This window comes from Atractosteus spatula, chromosome 13, assembly GCF_055471065.1.
Source record: "Atractosteus spatula isolate fAtrSpa1 chromosome 13, fAtrSpa1.hap1, whole genome shotgun sequence".
Classification (NCBI taxonomy): Eukaryota; Metazoa; Chordata; class Actinopteri; order Semionotiformes; family Lepisosteidae; genus Atractosteus; species Atractosteus spatula.
Window position 1 is genome coordinate 39,628,488 of NC_142718.1, and position 22,323 is coordinate 39,650,810.

General features: G+C 40.9%; 1 protein-coding gene across 1 annotated transcript; it reads right to left on the reverse strand.

Annotated features, from left to right (window-relative positions):
• Positions 1-1,242: 1,242 nt before the first annotated feature.
• Positions 1,243-20,460, reverse strand: slc15a2 (solute carrier family 15 member 2). The gene is made up of 23 exons (XM_088930461.1): positions 20,345-20,460; positions 15,880-15,917; positions 14,851-14,938; positions 14,464-14,605; positions 14,137-14,229; positions 13,722-13,821; positions 13,136-13,226; positions 12,788-12,865; positions 12,486-12,568; positions 11,877-11,960; positions 11,080-11,169; positions 9,522-9,566; positions 8,779-8,811; positions 8,008-8,096; positions 6,991-7,072; positions 6,491-6,616; positions 5,016-5,180; positions 4,849-4,895; positions 4,254-4,364; positions 3,532-3,628; positions 2,718-2,864; positions 2,341-2,445; positions 1,243-2,084 (listed from the first exon to the last, which is right to left on the reverse strand). Exons 1-23 carry the CDS (start codon positions 20,364-20,366, stop codon positions 1,884-1,886), a joined length of 2,157 nt encoding a protein of 718 aa, XP_088786587.1. The 5' UTR covers positions 20,367-20,460; the 3' UTR covers positions 1,243-1,883.
• Between the last annotated feature and the right edge of the window lie 1,863 nt (positions 20,461-22,323).

The following is a 22,323-nucleotide window of genomic DNA, read 5'->3' on the forward strand; positions in this document are numbered from 1 at the left end:
ATGCTACACGGCCATGTGGTTGAAGCCAGTAACCTTGTTTCTTTTGATAAACAAGTACGTTCGATCTTTGATAAATTAGCTCCTACTAGACAGGCTAGATGGGTTAATAGGCCTCGTCTTTTTTTGCGAACGCTCTTCTGTTCTTAGCCTTCTGAATCAAGGGCAGGAGATATGACTCATAATGGTTCATGAGAACCTGATGCTAATGGTGTTGAATACAGTTTATTAAATTGAACTTAACTGTTCATACAGATGAGTGCTACAAAGGTTAGCATTGCTGTTGAGCTATAAGCACATTAGGAAATGAATGGATGGATAATATACAGTACTTTGCTGGACATCTATATAAACATCCATTCATATATTTTCCAGCTACTTTTTCCAATTCAGGGTTGTGGAGGAGCCGGAGCCTATCCCAGAAAGTAACAGGAAAGGCAGGGTACAGCCTGGACAGGATAGGATTCCTCTGCCGGCCGCGGGATACGAACCAGCAACCCTCCAGCCACAGGCACAGATCCTGAGCCACAGAGCCACCGCACCACCCTATGAGAGTACTGTGTATACACGCGCACATACGCAGTGTCTGAAAAATAATGGACTTGTATTCACATGACTTCATGCCTTACAGAGCTTATGCTGAAACCAATATGAGCATCAGCTGTTTGGATGGTGCAGATTGATGTGATGTTATCTTACTTATGTACAGCTTGCAGAAAGGCACTGTGAACCAGCCCTCCTAAGTCCCAAGACATGTGACAACAGAGCTCAAGATCTAGATATGTAGTCCGCTCAGCCCATCATGATCATTCTTTTTGTAATGAGCAGTAGTGGCCACAGATTGCACAAGTGACCCAGGGGCAGCTGCAGAGGGGGAGATGGGGTGGAGGTGGGATGCAGAGAGGATGGCAGAGAAGGGGATCACGTAGAGTATTTATCATGTCTTAGGTGAGGACATGACGTCAGGAGTGACTGCGAATTTCTGACAGCTGAGTCTGATTAAACCTGCCAGTTGTCATCCATGTCGGACTTTCTTTATAAACTCCATTTAATGTAACGGAGTGTGCCATTTCTCTTATCACCTCGAAGCATCCTGGTATCACTGACCCAGTGTCCATTGGCATAAATGTGCAATAATGTCAAATCCAGAGAAGATCCAGTCCAGCGGTCTGTGGTACATACTGTACCAAAAAAGTAAAATGTTCTGAAAAAAAACACTACTCAGGAGTACTTATACAATAGTTTAAAATATAAGGCTTTAATCGGCAAGAGAATTGTAAAGTCTGTCATTTACAACACCGATGGGCTCACAAAAATAAACACTTTTTACTAAATCATATATTTACAAGATCTGTATTGGAGTACATGTCATACAAAATACCACTTGAGCTAAGTTAACTTACCAATTTCCCAAGCAGCCAGAACTGCATTTATATCATGTTTGCTCTGCAGAGCTGTGACCACTCATTCTAAGCTAACATTCTCCTGCTATTCTAGAATTTTACTTGTATTTATAAAACCAGCTTTGCAACCCACAATCCGACTGCCAAAGACCTCCTTCTCTTACTGTAGATTTGTCTTGGCCACTTTTCAACAACAACAACTGGGCTGATGTAAGCTGAGTAAGACACATAACAGGATGATCAGGCCAATAGCACATACTAGAGAGGAATTTCTGGGCCTAAAATAGTCTTAAACTACTAGACCCCACAAATGGGAAAAGTCTGCAATTAGATTTTGAGGAGATCCTAGAAAATAGTTAACGCTTCGCTTTCTTTGTCTGATGCTCTCTCTACAAAACCTTCTAAGCAAGAAGGCCTATTAATTTGATTTATTTGGCATCTTTGAGGAGATCCTTTTATATGCTCGCAATAGGACCAATGTGGCTACATCTTAGTGCTTTTGACCATCTGATCCATGTGCACACAGGGCTGTCCTGTGCCGTTTTTCTTCAAGTCTTCATTTTCTTCTTCATCCACCATCCTGGCCAGCTCGTCCGGGTCCACGTAGGTGTAGAAGTGAGCTATGATGGAGAAGAGGATGCAGACTCCAACAAGGAGGGCAGCAAACAGCACAAACTCCGCCCACTGCAACACAGCACAAGAGGAAGCACAGGCCTCAGAGTCACCCTTCTGGCACTGGCAGACCAGAAACATCTTTCACCAACGGGATTTTTCAGATTTGATCAGACCACTAGAGGAACTTTAATGGTGCCACAGCCTTGCATTACGGAAACCCCGAAAACAAGTGCTTCTCCCCATACCTTTGCTCCTCAGCTCCGTTTACCCCTCCGAGTGAACAAACACTCTGCTCACCACTCTCCAGGACAGAATGAATCCGTACCTGCTCCAGCCCGCCTCCTTTCGCTACGATCAGCACTATCATGTTCCCAAAGGCCACGGTCATGAGCCAGCCAGCCTGCAGCACGGACTTCATGGTTGCAGGGGCCTGGAATGAAGACAGGCAGATGAAGAACAACGCACCCACTGAACGCTAAAATGCTGTAGTGTCTCATTTCCGTAGCGAACCTTTTCTTTTATTGCAAAGGTCAGTAACGCAGTTTTACAAGCGTCTCATCTCACAAGAGTTTCTTTTATTCCTTTTAACATGGCTAAGATGGCAGGAACTCCTTTGATGGCGTGAGCCTCTTAGAAACTCACACACACTTTATATGAAGTATAAGAGTAGTGCTGTGAATGGTTTTCTAGTAATGCGAGTACCTGAGAATACGAAAACTCCAGCCCTGTGATGGAGAACATGACTTCGCCAGCAGTTATCAAGACGTACTGAGGGATCTGCCAGGCTATGTGCACATTGTTGGCATGAATGTCCTCCATTTTCTTGAAGGACAATATGTCGCCAGAGACCTGACAAGAACAGAAAAATCAGATTGCTGACTCTTGTAATTGAGGTGGTCCTTTATTTAAAAGCATCTCAACCAACCAAGGTAATGCTGCCACACAGAACACGAAGGCATTGTAGTTTTAACAGAATACATTGAATGACATCCTACTGTCCCACAACAGTAGTAGGTACATCTACAAAGCAAAGATGACAGGCCCACATGCATATTTTTGAATAATGTAGTATCCACTACCACCACCAGGCTGACCTAAGAACTTAAGAAAGGCTGCAAAAGAGAAATGGGGCCATGAGCCTGTTTGATTGCTTGTATTAAGTGACCTGAGGATCTGAGGATTTTGTGGAAGAAGCCATGTTATTGGCTTCAACAACTTGGTTTGTTGGCCTGTTCCAATCTCCCACAATCCTTTGGGTATGAAAGTTCCTCCCATTTTCATTTCTGACCTCTTGTTCATGGTTCACTGTTGATAAATCATTTGATCAATTTTCTTTTATCCAGAACTGTCTGTTTGCAGACAGATTCATGACCAGCTGATAAATCCCTGTGTATAACCAGGCCATTCATCTTCAAGGCATTTATAAGGAATCCCATAAACGTTCTCTTTGGATGGTTTTCCACCTTAGGTTGTACAATTTACAAATGGGTTTCGATTAGAGGATCTCTTTATCTACCTGAGTGATGATGACAGTGTATGAGGCACCAAAATCAAGAAGGCCCAAGTCAATCTTGTATTCTTTCTGACCACTTCTGCATTTCACATCACTGTACCTTTATGGGAAGGAAGTGAAACATTTAAGAAAGTTGAGGCGTGCTTACAGGAAAAAAAACCTTTTGCTGGTGAGAATTGGGGACAGAGAGAGAGAGTGTTTGGTTGTTGGGTTTTTAAAGACACCAATGTTAAAGAATGATAATCATAGTCATGTCATGATACAACACACGGGGGTATGAACCATGCTGACCCACACAAGTCAGCATGTTTAAGGTCATTAATTTACAAGTGAGCAGGATGTTAAAGTATGAATCAAACCCAAGTCTGCAAAATAGCAGCTCTCTACTTAAAAAAGCTTCCTGGTGCTGATAATTGAAAACTATTTCATTTCACTGATTATAGGAGAGAAAAACTTGTTTTTTTAAGAAAAGTTGTAGTTAGAGGTGAAAAGATTTCAGAAACGTGCAGTCATTTAATTCACACATTATCAGAAAGCCACGTATTATTTTTTTAAGGGTTGCGGCATTTTATTCAGTAGCAGTCTTATCTAAAGTGGACAGTGCAGCTAAGCTAAATGTGGAACACAGACATGGAGTGAGTCCAGAGCTTCGGTCACACAAGAATCAAACCGGCCAAAGGACGTGGGAAGGAACACACCCCACACTTGTCTGTTTCTCTACTCACTCTCCTCTCTGCACAGTCTTATACATGGAGACTCCGTAGTTCCCGGAAACGTTTTCAAATTCTTCTGAGCCCACTGTTATATGTGTGCTATTTGCAAGGCCGTTGATAAATCTGTGAAATTAATACAAACAATAAACACGTTTGTGCCTTAACCCACAAAACATTTAGTAAATTCTAAGGAACTAATGGCGTGCCACTTTTCATTTTAATCGTTTGGTGATTTTTTAGCACAGCGGTCTCCAGGACATAGGTCAGTTTTACCAGTATGGTTAAACTCTGGATGCAGTGCAGACTGTAGGCTTGAGCCAGTCACCTCTGGGGTCATCGAAGACAATCATCCTCAAACTTAAAGGATAGTTAATAAATGAGTGAGGCTCAAAGATGTTGGTAAACCTCAAAACTAAATTAGAAGCCCAACAACTCACATTAACGACCTCTTTTACTGAAATGTAAGCTGTAAGCTGATCACAAATTCCTGCAATAACTGGGTAAATACAATTTTAAGGATGCTGTAGCTTGGGATAGATGATTAATGTTTTATCTTTGTGTGTTTCTTAACTGCATTGTCTAAGAACCGTCTACAGTCGTCGCTCACCTCAAGCCTGCATACCCACTGTCAGACTTCTCGATTACATCCGTAATCTGTTCACGAAAGAAGAAAAATGAAATGAGAGCTAAATTAGATTCCTTAAGCTTCATGGTAGATTTCAGATGCATTATCTTGAAGTTCTTTGACTACAATGCACTTACAAGCTTACTTACAAGTTTGCATTTAATGCCTGTGTCCTCTTCATACAGAGCCAAACTATAGGCTTCTTTTTCGGTGAACTTTAGCTGGCATGAAGATTTTGATAGCTTGTAATCAAGAGTAAAGTTGAGTTCTGTGGTGTTTGCCCCTAGGTTCAGGGTCTGGTATTCCCAGGGATCCTAGAAGAGAGAGGAGGGGTACTGCATTAGTGTGATTTGAATATGTTCCAGTCTACCTTAAAGACATTTCTCTCAGTTACAAGCACATCAATACTGGTCAAGATGAAATGGTTAATTTAGCTATGTGAAAGGTGGGCTATTCGAGTTGACTTGATAGAAAGGAGGAATGGAGCAAAGTCATGCTACGCACCCCTTAGCTGGGCTGGGCTAATTCTGATCAACAGGCACAACTGCAGGCTTTCAACCACCACCAGTGGCCTAATACACTAGATTCACTCCCCCTCAGTACAGCACGGCTGCCATAAATGTCTCCTGCAAATCGCTGGGATACAGGTAGCGAAGTAGGTTCCACAGGCACCACACTGAAGCAAAACACTACCTGGCCTTCTGCCTATCTAGGGATACCAAAGTCTCACCACCTGTTACAGTACATGCAGTCAATCCCTAGTGCAGGCCCAGCTGCTGCAGGTTATTCAGCTCTTTGTTTTCATTTTACGGCAAATAATGTTACCCAAGGATGCTCTTTGACTAGGAGCAAGCGTTCTGGAAAACAATCCAGAGTGACATCTAACCATTAACGTGGTCATAACATTGTTATGCTGCCCGGTGGGGGGGGGGGGGAGGGGCAGACCTGTTAAACGTGTTGCACTGTTTCTTGCTTGTCCCGATATTGTTCTGATGCTCCTTGATAAAAGCAAACTAGAAATTTGATCTACAGATTCTGACACTGCTGGGCAAAGGAGCATCACCACATGATTGTCTTGTCTAGACTGCAGCCAAACAATAGAAGCATTCACAAAATTAGAACTTAGAGGTGTAAAATACACCTTTTGTCACTGTTGCTTTCTTAAGTCACTCGATAGTAAGACTTTAATTCACCAGCTGATAAATGTTAGATCTTGCAAATAATCCTGGTCTTGTAGCTTGTAGCTTCATTTAAGGACTGCAAATTACTCTTCATACGTTTTTAACAGTGCTTAGGACTGAAGTATCCATTAATAAAATATTTATATTTTAAACAATCTGTTAATAGCCACACAATCGTAATGTAGTGTCAATTACGACAAGGTTATTAACACTCTGTTAACATTTTCTTATCTATTGGAGATTGTAAAGGATACGAAGGTGGAATTTACAGCAAGTGTTACCCATTGGAAAAAAAGTTAAGCTAAAGTCTTATTAGTCGTATATGGAGAAGTATGAAACCCAAAAATAATAAAGCAATCATTCACAAGACAAGGGCTAGGACTATCTCTCACAAATCCTCCCATTCTTGTAGTCTGACATGTGCAGAGAGAGTTTCTACTCACCTCAAAAGAAGAGAGTGTTTTAGGGAAGATGTCACTGTCTGCAAGGTCTACTGTGACTTCCTCTCCAGCCAAGTTCAGAATCTGCAGTAAACTCTCATTGGCCATCGGAGCTTTAACTACAGTTCCCTGAAAGAATTGCAGATGTCAGGCTGAAATTCATTAACTCTCATGTTTCCTGTTAAACCTGACAGCTGGAGCGACGAGGTACTAATTTAAAGATCTGTGTTAATACTTAAGGTTTTCGATTCAAAATATGCTACGTTCAATTTAAGTTATCATCAGACAGTTGTTCACCACTTGGTGTGATTGTAAGTTTCAAACTTTGTTTACAAAGAGGTTCAATCGAGAGGTTGAAATACACAACTTAAATACAGACAGGAATTCCTTATGTTTCCAGCATGGAAATATCTCAGGAGACACATAAAGTTCACCACCATATTTTTCAGTAAAGAAAAACGTGTGGTCAGCAAAAATACAAGAGAAAAAAACAGCTGCCTTACTGTCACATTTATTTCCACAAGTGCTGCAGCTACAAATGCCAATGCTGCAAGCACCATGCCAGCAGCCATTTTTTTAAGAGGCCTGAAAAATACAGGAGAAACATCCGAGTCTGACACACAGTATAAGGAGAAGATCTACCATTGAAAACACCAATATTGTGACTGAAGGCGAATGAAAATTCACATTTATAGTGATACTTTATACAGCAGCAGTTTCCTTACTGCTAATTTCTAACGGTGTCTGGTAGTTTTATTCTAACTGGGGCCCTCATCACCAGGCTATTTCCTGGCAGTAGCTGAGCTGCTTGCCTGTTGAGGCATTTTTTTTATTGTACCCCAGAATTATTGCAGTACGGTCATTTTATCAGTTCTTCCACAGCGGTCCTGGAATACCCCTGGGTTTTCTGGGTTTTGTTCCAGCCAGGTTCATAACCAACGTGTAATTTGTATGTCAATTTTCTGTTCCTGGTCTTAGTTTAAAAACTGCTTTCAGCTTTTTAAATACTGGATGAGAGTTGTGCTTGGTATGTATCATGTCCTAATTCTGGAGCCAGTCAGCTGGCTGAAATAAACCCAAATGAACTTAAGAAGTAAGAAAAACACAGACTCAGTGTGGGACTTGTCTGGTTCTGTGTCATTCCTACCCGTGTCTACTCATCGTCAATTGATCACCTATTGAGAGCTGTTTAATCAGAAATAAGGAGCAAATCCATAATTAACAAGTTAATGCTGTACAAAGCTCTGTCTTCTGAACTTGTTGGAACTAATGCACATTAACCAGGGTATTTGTTGAAACCAGCACCTACTGCAAGTGCAGCAAACGTCTAAACCAGTAAGCAAATCAGTTACAGGCAGCAGTTAGCCTTGGTGATTAAGAACTCTGATGGAGCAAAAACCATCAGACACAGGGCTGCTCCAGGACCAGGACTGAGAGGCTCTGCTCCAGAAAAAGACATTTCTTTGCCTTTGATTTGGCTTGTCATCATTAGTTTAATGAAATACAGAAATCAGACTTACGTTAAGTTAATCTTGCAAAGTCGGATGAGTGGATAAATAGAAAAATCAAAAATTGGCACGAACACCAAGATCAGCAAAGCATTCAACATCTGGGAAGGGGAAAAAAAACATGATTTTTTGTTAAGAATGGAAATCCAGTATACTTCTAAAAGGAGACATATTTATACAATTTACACAATTTCCTTTTAGTTCCTTCTAATGAAAAGTCACCCAGGGATCCCAGATTTATGGTCAGATCATTTGTGCAATGTAAGAGATACCCCAGGGAACATGGGCATTTTGTTTGAAGGAGGGGGGGTGGAAATGTTCAGAGTAGAAAGTAGGAAGGACTGAACTGATGTGAAGCTGTTTCTGTGGGGCATTTAGTGTGAAACAAGATACACTGAGCAAGCCAGACATGAACCAACTTAGCTTTGTGTGGACAGGAACAGGCAGCTCTCGCCCAACAACAAAACAAAACACACTTAACATGGGCAGAGGAGGAGAAGAGGTGGGAACAGAGGATAGGAGAAAAGAAAATTGGCAAAGAAATGAATTCTGGAGGACCAGCGAAGTGATTGAATCCCAGATTATACCCTGGCTTTGCACTGAGACAGGATGTAGCTGGAAATATTCGTTGAAAAGCATCTTGGGGCTCACGTTTTTCCTGGTTATTGAGGATTGTTATAGAGCAGATTATAATTTAATCATTTGCACAAACATGCACAAACGAACAGATCTCCAAGTCTAGTCGTGTAATGAAGTATTAAAAAATATTGTGAGGAATGTTACCTGCATCTGGTCTGGCTTTAAAATAAATCCACTCTGCAATGGAAAACAAAGTACAGTTTCTCAGCTACACATTGAAATTGTTCAATTATGTTGCCAAGTGTCATTTAACAGATGTTTGGCAGTGAAAATGCATTTGAAATGGGATACGAAAACTTGGGAGTACAAGTACTCTGGGTTAAAGTGTACTGTCCCGTCTTCAGCATGGAACAGCATTAATAAAACACACCAAGTCAGCAATGGGTTCTGGCATTTATTGAGCAATAAACTGTTCTCTCATCTTAGTTATATCAGTTCTTACACCACCTTTACCACAAGCAAATTGTTTGGAAAAAAATACTTTCATCATAAATCATGGCACTTACGATAAATAGTCCTACAAAACTGTTGTTAAAAGAAACCAGGTTTTAATTAATTATTAATTTCAATTTGAATTAATTAATAATGTGGGATCCCAAAGCACTACATATATAAATGGGGACCCACTTCATCCTCCACTGAAGTGCAGCCTCACCTGAGCCATACAGATCTGAAGCTCAGGCAGAGTAGTGCGAAATCGAGTCCCCAGCTGAAACATTACTTCTACTGATATTAATGTGTCATGTAGATTAGGATTCGACTGCTCAAAAAGTTAAAATCCTGCAATTGATTATTTTGGGATTATTTTCTTTCACCGTTTTGTTTATGCCAGACTGTTTTCCTTTGGAGACAAACACTTGGAAAATAAAAAAAAACCTGAAACTTACGAAGTCCATATTCATTCTAGTGGCTTGGAGTGTCCAACGAGAGCCCTTGGTGGAATAAGAGAAAAAAATAAGCAGGGAAGTCCCGGAGGCGCGCAGATCCTCCTGTATCCTTCTGAGATTTGATCAGGGTCCCCCTGCCCCAGTCTGCACGGCCCAGTCCCTGTCTGGGGGGGCAAGTCACTGTAACAGTGGTTTAAGACTGAAAATAAGGCTACAGATGAGAGGAGGCCAGTTGGCCCATCTGGCCCATTTGGTAATTAGTAGTTAATTGATCCCAAGATCTCACCTATAAGGCTCTGCATGGCTTGGCACCTCAGTACCTGTCTGAACTATTATCGCCCTACTCCCCACCTCGCAACCTTCGCTCTTCTAATTCTGCTCTCCTTAGTGTCCCCCAAGCCCATTTACATTGTATGGGTGACAGGGCCTTCTCCTGTAATTCCCCCAAGCTCTGGAACTCTCTCCCCAAGGATATCAGAGAGACACCTTCTCTAAACTCCTTCAAATCCAGACTCAAAACCCTCTTCTTCAGAAAAGCCTTTACTGAACTGGTTCCATTCTTCACCCCTCTGCTTTTCTTAGTACCACCATCCGTGGTCTCCTCTATATATTGTAATTGTGTTTTATCTTGTGTATTCTTCTTATTTATTGTTGTTGTCATCCTGTAAAGTGCTCTGAGAAGCCACCTTTAAAGGTGCTATATAAAATAGTTTATTATTATATTATTATTACTTGAAAGAAACCAGAGTGTCAGCCTCAGCAACATGGCTGGGTAGTTTGTTCCACACTCCCACAACCCCTTGGGAAGAGAAGCGGCTCCTCTTCCCGGTCTTGAATAAATTCCACATAATTTGCTTGTTTGCGACTCTTTTCTTTGAGGTTATTACCCAAGATGGATGGTTAAACGTTCATGAAAAAATGAACTTGAAACAAAGTGGCTTAACTGTGAGTAATGCCGTGCCTTGTACTAATCCGTTACTAGATCATTGAATTGCAGTTCAATTTTTAAACTTGTGACCATCCTAATTTCTCAAGACACATCAAGACTGACCAGCTCTGGTCCCAGAGAGATTTTCTAGATCTCCCTTAAATCATCAATTTCTAAACACCTGGAACAATTTCCTTTTGACCATTTGAGCACGTGGTTTGTTCAATTAAGTAGAGATAAGCAAATACCAAGTATCAGGTACTACAGCTGGCCATCCCTGATATTCCATAAGTATTCTTACTAACTGCATTACAATTTAGGTCTACATAACACCATTGGACAAAGATATATCCCAACACATTTATTTGTTCTATTATACTGTATGTCTGTGTTGCAGCAGAGAACACACTATTCAGCAGATTGTGTTTTCAGTGTGTGTTTTCCACAGAGAGAGAGTTTCCCCCACAAACTATAGAAACTGAACATTTGTCACTACAGATTTTTTGCACTTTTGTAATTTTAAAGAAATTGGCACCTATAATAGACAGGTGATATTAGAGAATGCCAATCAATGCCAGAACAAAGGAGACGTTAGACGCTCTATCCCAGATTACTCTGCGGGGTGCTTACCTGTTGATCGAAGAGAGCCCAGAACATGGGCAGAGGAACGTAGAGGAGCAGAACTCTCAGCACCATCTTGATCTCATATATGAGGCGTTTCTGTTGAAATACAGAAATACACCGATTTATGAAGATAAGCTTCATCCCCTGAGTTTTGTTTGTCATTTTTGTTTTGAGACCAAGGTAGAGTAAATCTGTTTCAGATCAGATCAGATCACTTTATTGGCCATATAGAATTTCTTGTATTAGGAATTTGTCTTTTCGCATACCCCAACTTACTCTCCATGAGACACACAGACACAGAGGCAAGGAGAGAAACTTGGGGTCAGAGCGCATGGTCAGCCATTTATACAGCGCCCCTGGAGCAGCTGGGGTTAAGGGCCTTGCTCAGGGTCCCAACGGTGTAGGATTCCTCTGCCGGCTGCGGGATGTGAACCAGCAACAGGCTCAGATCCTCAGCCACAGAGCCACTGCACTGCCCCCACTGTTTGATGCAGAAGCAGGTCACATGCAGCCACATGTATCGTTTCTGTATACACTGTGCACTGGACTGAAGTCAGACAAGACATCACGAGAGGATGGGTTTGAAGGGGGGATACTGAATAAATCACTTGTGACAAGGATTTGGGATCTATAAATCTTACGATAGATCATTTGGTAGAGAGATACCTAAATCCTAAAGATTGATATCTTTATAATAGCTTCCGGAATGTAACCATCTAAAACATTATTTAGTTCAAAGATGTGTACATTTTATACACCCAAGAAAAAAAGTTTAAATGAATAAGAAAGCTCTGTTTTTTTACCGAATACTTTTCTTCTGCCCAGTCAAGCCAGTGTTTCCTCTTCGGAGCTTTGCTGGAGCTTCTCCAGCGGTTCTTTAATGCAAACTGTGAGGCAGGATGAAGAGAACCATCAGTCTCTCCAGCATTTTTATTGGAAAAACGTGCACAAATTGCTAACGTTCTATCGTCAATGATATAGTATTAAAGTATAACTAAAATAATCCAAGTCCATCTCCGCTCAACTGCATAATTGGTTAACCAATAAAGAAACTGAAGTAAAAAGTTAAAATGCCACAGTCATTAATTGCAATCCCAGGATAAGAGGCATCATCTTGTTGTTTACTTGTAATTTTATAATGAAGCATTTTTCATTATTCTGCACTTTTACACAAGGGGGGATACTTCTATTCCTATTTCATAATAATATTACAATAAGATACAATAAAACAATGGACATTTTACTGCAGCACTTTGGGTGAAGTAGCTTGTTCAAGTGTACAGCAGCAGTGTCTACCCTAGGATCCGAACCCACAACCTTCCAGGTACAGATCTGGAACCCTGACTGCCTTGCCACGCTGCTCACTGACAGCAACAGCGAAACTGTCCCTTGCACAGGAATTGAGCACTAACCCCAATGCACCTGAGGACATCCAGCAGTATGTTCCCCTGTGGCGGGCTCCTCTTGTACAACCCACTGCCGGCAATAAACACCACTAAGTAAAAGACAGAAGGGGTCAATTTGCAAGCAAAAATCCACATTGGAAAAAGTGGATTAAGTGCATCTGTATAGCAGCTGTGGATATAAACATGTGGATATCTTTTGTGCGTTCACTGTCCAAATAAGGATCAGTGCTATACAGTACAGGGTTGTGTCAAGCCTAAGAAAAACGATACAATCAGTTTTAGCCACTGAGGGAAATAGGAGCACTCACCCAAGGCAATGACCATTAAGGCTGCAGGAACACCAAAGGCCAGGGCATAGCAGTCTCCTCCAAAACACTGCACATCTCCTGCAGGGGGGCCAGAGCACACAGTTCACAAGGGCTGCACAGAGGCGAGACTGTGCTGTGAGCTGTGAGCTGTGAGCGATTTCATTATCTGAATGCTGCTGATTTACAAATGCAGGATATTCATTAGCAGGCTAAGCATTTCTGGACTCGGATGAATGACTCAAATGAAACACAAAGATTTCAATTTTGAGAAACGCCGCTAGAATCCTAATAAGACTTTCACTTTATACTACAAATGCCAAAAGGTATTTTGCTGTAGAGCGTACACACCCCGCAGCATTGGGGTAATGACTGTTGACAGCACACTGCCCGCGTTGATGGACATGTAGAAGATGGAAAAGAACTTCGTTCTCTCCTCCACCTGTAACAAAATGTAACGCACAGGATGTTAATTCATATTAACATGACCATTATGCAAAAAGAGTATGTGAGTTTAAAAAAAAAATCAAAGATGCGTCACATCCCTTCCGATGTGGGAAACAAATGAAAAGCATTCAGACAAATTCAATTTAGCTCTTTAACCAGCTTCAACCAAACCACCGCAAAGGAGCGAATAACAATTCATCGGCTTTCCCACTGTCTGTACAAGAAACCTTTGCTCTGATTCCAGTCTCAGGACACTGAGAAGAATGTAGACATTCACTTTCCTTGTGGTGCACCGTGTATTAGTTCACTTCTCACAGCGCCTGTTTGAAAGTTATGAAAAGATTTGGAAACAGCTGGGATCTGTAAAAATGCTCAGTTAAATGAAGACATTCAGTATCCAGAGACAGGTAACCTCAGTCTGTGAGAGGTTATGTCATCAGAATTTGCTCTGTGTGAGCAGTGGCCGCTGAGAGTGAGGTGTGGACCTTACGTGCTCCTCTTCAAACTGATCTCCTCCAAAAGCCGCGACACAGGGTTTGATTCCTCCAGTCCCAATAGCAATGAGCACCAGCCCAAGCATTGACAGAGCCCTTTAAAACAACAGGAAACCAACAGTCAACTAATACAGGCAATGTGACTAACAAGACTTCTGCAAGCAGTACTGTGGAGCTTAGGGTTCTGGACTGGTAACCAGGAAGGCTGTGGGTTCAAATCCCAGGTATGACACTGCTGTTGTGTCCTTCAATCCTTGTAGAAAAGTACCCAGTGAACATAAGCTGCTACAGATAAGAGTGTTGGCCTAATAAATTAGTAAAAGAATAAAAACCAACACTAAAGCCTTCTCAGGAATGAGACCTCACAAACATAAAAGAACAAGTACTGTACAGCCAATTATTTTCACTCACACGTGGATGGTTGTGTCTCCCACATCAGGAATGGCACCAACAGACTTCACAACATGTCCAATAACGTACACTATAGAGAGGTAGATGATTGTCCTAGAAGTTGTAAAGAAAAACACCTTTATGACTCCACGGCCAAAACATTGTGTTTTCTTTCTTCTTTTTTTCAGCATGAAATAAACCTATTACTTGTTCCTGATAAATGGAATGCTTGGCGATTCCCCCCCCCCAACAAATGATTTATTTTACACTCATTAAGTTTACATTCATCTCCCGGGGAGTTAAAATATCTGCTCAGGGGAGAAACGCACTTCTCCGAGGCATTCTTACTTGAACTTCCCGAGCCAGGAGTCTGCGATGAGCGCTCCGATAAGTGGGGTAAAATAGCAGAGACCGGAGAAGGCGTGGTACACCGCTGTAGAGAGGTTCTCATCCCAATGCAGGTAATTGAGGAAGTACAGGGTCAACAGAGCTACAGAAGACCAGGGAGGACAAAGCATGTTTTATTCTGTGTCTCGGACTTGTACTATTTCTCACAATGGAGGATGTGATTAAATACCAGTATGACTGAGGTTACCCTTATCAGGGACATACTTTTTTATATGTTATATGCTGGGCTTTTGAGAGCCTTATAATTTGTGTCATGCTCTCATGCAAGACCCCCCCCCCTCCCTACAGCATTCAAAGCCTTTTGTTAAGTGAAACCAATTTAGTTACCTTTCATGCCATAGTAGGAGAATCGCTCACAGAACTCGTTCACCACAATGAAAGCAATGCTCAGGGGATAGTTGGTTCCACACAGTTTCTGGAGAAAAGAGGCAAGTTAAAAAATCTGTATGTTTGTTTAATGAATGCAGTTTGAGTGAATTATTAATTTTGTATGGCTGTGGAACTTTCTTTAGGTAATCTGTAAATTACTCAAGAGAACTGGATTGTGGCTTAACCCTATACATCACCCTGCCCATGCCAGCAGGTTTTGAACAGTTTACTGCTTACACAAACTGGGAGGATACGATTTATGTTGCTACATGAAAAATCCTGAGAAATTTGGACAAGTGCAAAGAAGACATGAACATGTACTGTAAGTGAACTAATGTTCAATTTTGTTTCTTAGTTTTTAAAAAGTCCCATCTTTGGATGATTGAAATTTAAAGAGTAGGGCACATTTTTCGGAAAGTTTTACTAGATAGATGCAGTGTTCCAGTAGTTGGGCCAAATCTTAATTAACGCTACAGAGAGACGAAACATGTTGAAGGCGTGTTTGGCGTCATTCTGGCTTGGCTGAGAGAGTAGCAGCTTCCCGGGAAGAATGAGACAGGATGGACAACTCTTCACGAGGAATGAGTCAGGGAGCAGTTAGAGGGGCAGAGATGGGTGGAGAGAGGGGAGGGAGAAGAAAGTGAAGGGGGGGGGAGGGCAAGATTTGAAAGTTTGGCCTCCTTTCAAAAGTCTTTTTACAAAACCCAGTAAGGATACACTGACCCTTGCCCATGCAATATGCTGACTGCAGCGGGATCACCTGTAGTGTCTTGGGGATGGTCCTTATAACTAGCAGTCAATGCAGATAAAAATTCTTCACAACAGAAAAGTAACAAAACTGAAAAATAATTTCAGAATGCACTGCATGAGTTACTCCCTGTTGTGGACAACAAGCCATTGTATTGTCTAATATTTTTATTTATTGTTGAGAAGAATTGTAGAAAACAACAAATACTTCCATTTTAAGGAATTAATTATTAAACTTACCGGTGATCGGGGTTTGACATTTTTCTGAAGCGCACCATCTGTGGAAATAAACAATATCCCTGAGACATTTTTTAACACTAACTAGAATTAAGTTCAAGCGCTGCCTTTTAAAACAAATCTACAAAATATCAAATAATTGTTTAAAGGTCATCCATTCTGTTGCAACATCTTTATTTGGAAGGTGTGTTAAGCTTTACTTCATAGAAGGTCACCTGACCTCTCAATCACATAGTTGCTCTAATTATTTAACTGTGTAATTGTAATGTCTCCAGTCGAGTTTTATCATACAATTACATAGGGAACTGTACCTTTAATCAACTGAACATTTTCAGTAATCAGCCGTAGAAGAGCTTAAGAAACATCCTAAATGTGTCTGACTAAATTAAATATCAAGTTAATTAATTTGCCAATTAACTATATCAGTTAAATTGTTTCCCAGTTTTGAAACAAGAAACACAGAAAAACACTAGGCTCCGACGTCTTGGGCAGTAGTACTTGAGCCCAGCTCAAGTTATTTTACCACTTCTTCCCTAGTCTGTTAATGTTCTGCATCACAGCTCCCCTGAGCTTTTCCGCCAAAGTTCAGTTTCACATTTATTAAACCCATGTGTTTATCCTCTTTGAGATGATAAACTTAAGTCCAGTGCAAAAGGTTTATTATTCCTGTTATTATCAAAGCAAGAGTAAAGCAGGTTGTGCTGTTTGTAAGAGATGCAACAGAAGAGGGAAAAAAAACTTGCAAATCTGAGTCCAGTCACCCTAAGGTAGAACTTGTAAACACATCTGAGATGCAGAAAGCTCTGATCTTGTCTGCAAGAGCAGGTGTTGGTATTGAACTGAGGAGTAATTACCTGACCTATCATTATACAGCTGACACCAGTAGCCCTTGTCCAAGCATTATTCATATAGAAGCTTAATGAAAGAGTTATCCAGTAAAATGAGCGACACTAGACAGCTCACACCTGTACCTGAGACTTTTAATATCTTCCTCACTATGCCAATTAATCTAGAATGCGAAGTTTCATATTCCACAGAGATATACAAATAGTGCTCAGGTTGACCCTTCTTTCTGTTAATGAACCTCACAGTCCATACCATGGACCCAGCAATGAACAATACTCCAGCAGCTCATGGCCACTGTCCTAAGGTACTGTAGTTGTGAAGGATGCCTTTGTGACAGACAGTCAGCTAATCACCAACTGAGAGGATGCAGCTGTTGGTAGCTATAGCTGTGATCTGGGACACCTGCCATCCTTGCTATAAAGTCATGGTCTCTGGGATGAGCAGGGGTGTGAGGTAGCTGGAAAAAAAACAACAAACAAACCAGGTACCATGTGCTGGTAGAGGTCATATGATAGTGGGTTCAGATCCCAAGTGAGAATACTAAAATGTTTTTCTGATGTGGTTCTGGGGCTGATTGAGTGATGAATAGTTGAGCCTGAAGGAAGATTTTTTTAAGGCAATCTGGATGATTGCAGAATGAAGCCTGAAGTTTGAGCTGTTGGGGTTTTAACTAGCCTGTAATAGTCTTCTTTGTTCCTGACAACCATCTTCAGCTGCATCTGTTTGCTGATGTATGGTGTTAATTAAAAGATGAAGGATCTGGCATATCTGCTCTCTTATGTATAAATACTTGATGCCCCCCCCCCCCCACCTCCAACAACTTCATACACTTTTTTAGTCTCATCAGAGACCAATGTCTAGCAACCTCAAGTGTGAGACCTTCTCCTTATCCTAAATAACTCAGGTCCTGACTTGTAGGAATTGCTTTCTCTTCTTGCCCAAGCAGCTCTTCAACCTCCATTTTTTTTAAAGGAAAACATGCAGCTGAAATCTTGCTTGCTGTGCTCTTCCTCCCCTTCCTTTTTCCCCTGTTTCTGGTCAAGCATGCAACCCACTACAGCTGGGGTTCTAGCCTATATCTGTAGCTTTCTCTTCCCCTTTCCCCACCCCTTTTCACTGTCCCCATAGGAGCTCCTCCTGTTTGCTGCCACTCCCTCCACCCTGCGAGTGTGCGATTACAGCAGTGATCTGCACTGGGCCCGGGCCTCCACGTTCACCCTTGCCATCCCTGGTATGACTTGGGCTGCGACCGTGGCAGGATTTCTTCTTGGGGTTTGCCTGTAACGGTCCTCATCCAGTCGGTTCTAAAACTTCAGCAAGTGGTAACTCTACCTGTTCCTTCTTATTTCTGCATCAAGTTAATCTCGGGTGACTCTCATGGGCTGCTACAGTGTCTTCGGCACCTCGTCACATCAGATCTCAATTGAACTGGGGTTTGGTGCCTGTGCTGCAGTTTGTTTTCACTTTATTGCCTGGACCATGTTTTGCTTCATTCACCGCCAGGATTCCTCTGAAACATTACATATCTACTCAACCAAACAAGCTCAGGCCTGATTTTTACATACTTCTTATTACATACTGTGCCACAGTATATGCAGCTTCTCCTCTGTTTCTGCGAAGCTTCCTGCTGCTTCAGTGTTTCTGGGGGGTTGTGACAGCACTGCTCATTCGATAGTGTTGTCATTTTCTTCAGCCAGGTAAGCTGACACAAGTAACAAGTATGTCATCCCTTTATACAGTATCTGTCAGTTCATTTTGTCATTATTAGAATTTTATCGAATTACTGAAATGGTGTTATTTAACAGAAGTTCAGAAAGAGGTTAAGTTCTAATCTCACGCTTGTGCTCTACTGCATATAAATACTTGCTGGCTGCTCACAACTGTGTGCCTCTACTCCATCTTCACCCTATCAGCTGCCTCCCTGATTCATTCCTCATAAGTAAGGGGAATTGTGACGGTGCTGATCTTCATTCAGTGCTGGCATTAACTTGCCTGGCGGAAGAAGTAATGCATTAGACACACTCTCCTTTTATATTTGTTGGTTCATTTTGTCATTTTTAGAATTTGACTTACATAACTAGCAATAGGAAAATTCTCACCTGCTTAACATTTCCTGCTTCCAGCTCACAAATTTCATTTGTTTGATCTTAGGCTGAAAAAAATGACTCGGCCTCCAGTTCTTTACTTTATCGATTTTTAATTGTTTGATCTAACTGGCATGTGGTTGGGCAACTTGTGTGAATTCTTTAGAACTGAATTTTAAAGTAACAAACATGGTTGCCTGCATGCATGTTCTAGACCTAGAAAAGTTATTTCATGAATGTTGTCTAAGAACACAATGATGACAAACGAGAAGTACAGCCAATCTAGCCCAATTTGTATTTAGTAGCTAATGGATCCAAGGATCTTATTTAGCCATTTGTTGAAAGAAACCAAGGCATTGGTTCGACAACATGGCTCTGTAGTTTTGTTCCAGACTCCCACGGACCTTTCCTCATGCAGTTACCACTCGTATCCTCTCTTTCATGTTTTACTATGATTTTGAAGAAGTCGACCAGGTTGACTTTGTCCATGCCCTTGGGGATTTCTTCTACTTGTATTAGGTGGTGCGAAATGTTTAAATGTTGTGTTGCTGTGATAAAAACGTATCAATTTATTCATTAAAACTTCAAAAATGAAACGCTCTAGTTCATTCTTCTTTTATAAGAATCAGGTACAAAAAACATGCTTTTCGTCATCTGAAGAACAACGAAACGGAAATGAGTCAAAGGTTCTGAATACGTTGCGCACTGTATTTGGTTGGTATTTTCTGCTGTGCTAGCGCCACCTACTGATGAATGCCACAGGTACATCTGGCTAATCCTACTTAAAAGCCATGAAAAATCCTGTAATACTTAGAGGGATGTAACTTGTTCTGCTTGAAGTCTCAAAAAAAGTAAATATTGTACAACTTTTGCTTACAGAAGAAAGACGTGAGTTTTCAGATTCCTTGTTGCCCCCACTTTATCAATTTTGCATGAGAATCTCATTCCCCAATATGACATGAACATATTTGTAAAATTCACCAAATGCTTCATATACTGTACAGTATATTTCACAAGAAAACTGTACTGGGACTTTAAAAGTAGCAGACACTGATCTGGATGTGATAACCTCCCACCATTACAATTGTAAACATTTTAAACTTTATCGTGTAGATAACTTTAAAAATCTAGTTTGGCTGTTGAATATGCCAACTCATTTTTAATAGGAGCGTTTTACTTTTTTGTCAGTTATTGTGTCCTTCAATAAAAACATATAAATATTAAGTTATTTATTACTAAATGATCCAGTATCTCAAAATCACAGCTTATCTCATCTATTTTCATGGCACATAAATCATTATTTGTGGGTCATTATGGAAAGAGTTAATTTTGTGATACTCACGGCCCACAGTGCCAAAAAGGAATGAAAAACAACCGTGAGGTTTACGGTCAAAAGCTGTGCTCTGCTGCTCTGCAAAATACCGTCTTCAACAATTAAGCAGCACAGAATTAACCAAAAGCCCTCTTATGCCCTTTCTCTCATTTGTTGTTTTTTATCATGTTGCAGGAGCCCTTTAGCAAAGTAAAGAAAAACATACCTTCTGTGTTTTTCCTTCCCATTCCTAACGAGTGCTCTTCTGTACTTCTCAACTCCCAAGTCCTGCTCTCGAACTTAACAGCTCTCCAGCATCCAAGGCTACTTCCTTTTCCACTCTGTTCACTGTCCCTTCTATACCCCTACTTATAACATTGTTCCACTCGCGGGTTAATGTTCTACTCCAGGCCTTCGATTTTTTTTTAAGGATTTGCTTGTGGATTTTCTGCCTTTTTTTTTTCCCTCTCGTATTTCTAAGCCACAGGCGGGGAGAGCAAATCAAACCCACGTTTCTGTGGACCCTGTCTCTTTGCCAAGATCACAAGTCACAAGGAAGCATGTTTGTCAACTACATCTCACATGCATTACAAAAGCTTTCTTGTGTGTGTGGACTAAATGGAATTCCACAAGGCTCTCAGCCAGCCACAGGCACTCTGTGTGAGTAATTCAGTTTCTTCACAGTGTGATCTTGCGCTCACAGGGTCATTTGCAGTTCCATGTAGAGGTTCCCCGAGTTGATGATATCATTAATTAAAACAAACGTCTCTCCTGCCAAATCAGAAGATCAGAGGTGAAACCTCTGCTATTGTTCTGCTAAATTTCACATTTTAAAATCCTTGGCTTTTTTTATTTCCAATAAATGCACTCATGTCTGTTCCCTTGAGCCCTTGTGGTCTTTATTTTCAAGCTTTTATTGAAAGCTCGAGTCTGTAACTTCTCTTCTGTCAGTGAAGACTTTAAATAAGGAACAAATGAAGGTTAATTACATGGTGAAAAGTAAAAAAAAACTTTTAGCTGTAGTTTTCTTCAACTGAAATGTTGTGTTTATTCTTTTTGCTTTTCAGTGTGAAATTTTATCTCGACTTGTTCTTTTGCAGTCAGTGCACACTGACGCAGCTATCCCCCTGAGAGAATTTAATTAGGTCCGATTCCTGTTTTGAACACATACTGTATGTAGAGCTGCATTATTTGAACTCCAGCTATGGGACAAGAAAAAATTAAGTCTTTGTATGCAGAACCTCCCTTAGCTTGTATGAGTTACATTTTGTGTTTTTAGCACTAAACCAGCAGTCATTAACAGTGGTGGTTTCTGTCTCTCTGTTGAATATGTTCACTTTTATGCATATGCAAAATCTGGAGACCGTGTGGAACAGTGGCTAGGGTTCTGGATTCATAACTGGCATATTCTTTACAATTACATGTAAAGAAAAGATTGATGTCAGGCTAATAACGCAATCACTCAGAATAACAAATTTACCTTAAAAATAAACAATTAACGTACTATATAAAAAGTATTATTAAAATGGACTTCATTCTATTCATTAATTAAACTCTCCAAATGAAAGACATCATTCCTATAACTATCAAGTCATATCACATTAGTCAGATTTTTAAAGATATTTCTACATATCTCTATTTTTCTGTGTAAAAAGGAATAATTGTTCTTTTTCTTCCTCCTCCACTTATGGGACCTTGTGAAATCTAGTACCAAAATACAGTATCTTTTTTTTCTTTTTTAAACGCTGACCTCGGCTCCCATTAAGGTCATCAAACTCATCACTGGTGAGGCATGCTGAATCCCTGCATTTCCAAGTCAACGAGAGCAGATAATTTTACAGTGTCACAACGCACTCACAGAGTGTTGAATCATAGATTACATGGGATGCCATAGTAATACTGAAAGAAAAATGCAGCCAACAGGAAAAATTAAACTGCACTATTCAGCCACCAGCAAACCACATCTTATAAGTCATGCAATAACATTGTTCCACTCCTTTTACGTCTCCCAGTGGCTTCAGGAGAGGAAACAGCATCCCAGACACACTCATACACGTGTGCCAGAGCGCATGCTTGAAAGCAAGTCTTGTGTTTCTTATTAATAATAGGAATGATATTAGACGGCACAGTGGAGCAGTGGTTAACACTGTTGCCTCGCAGCTCTGGGGACTTGTGTTCAATTCCTGACCTGGGGTGCTGTCTGCG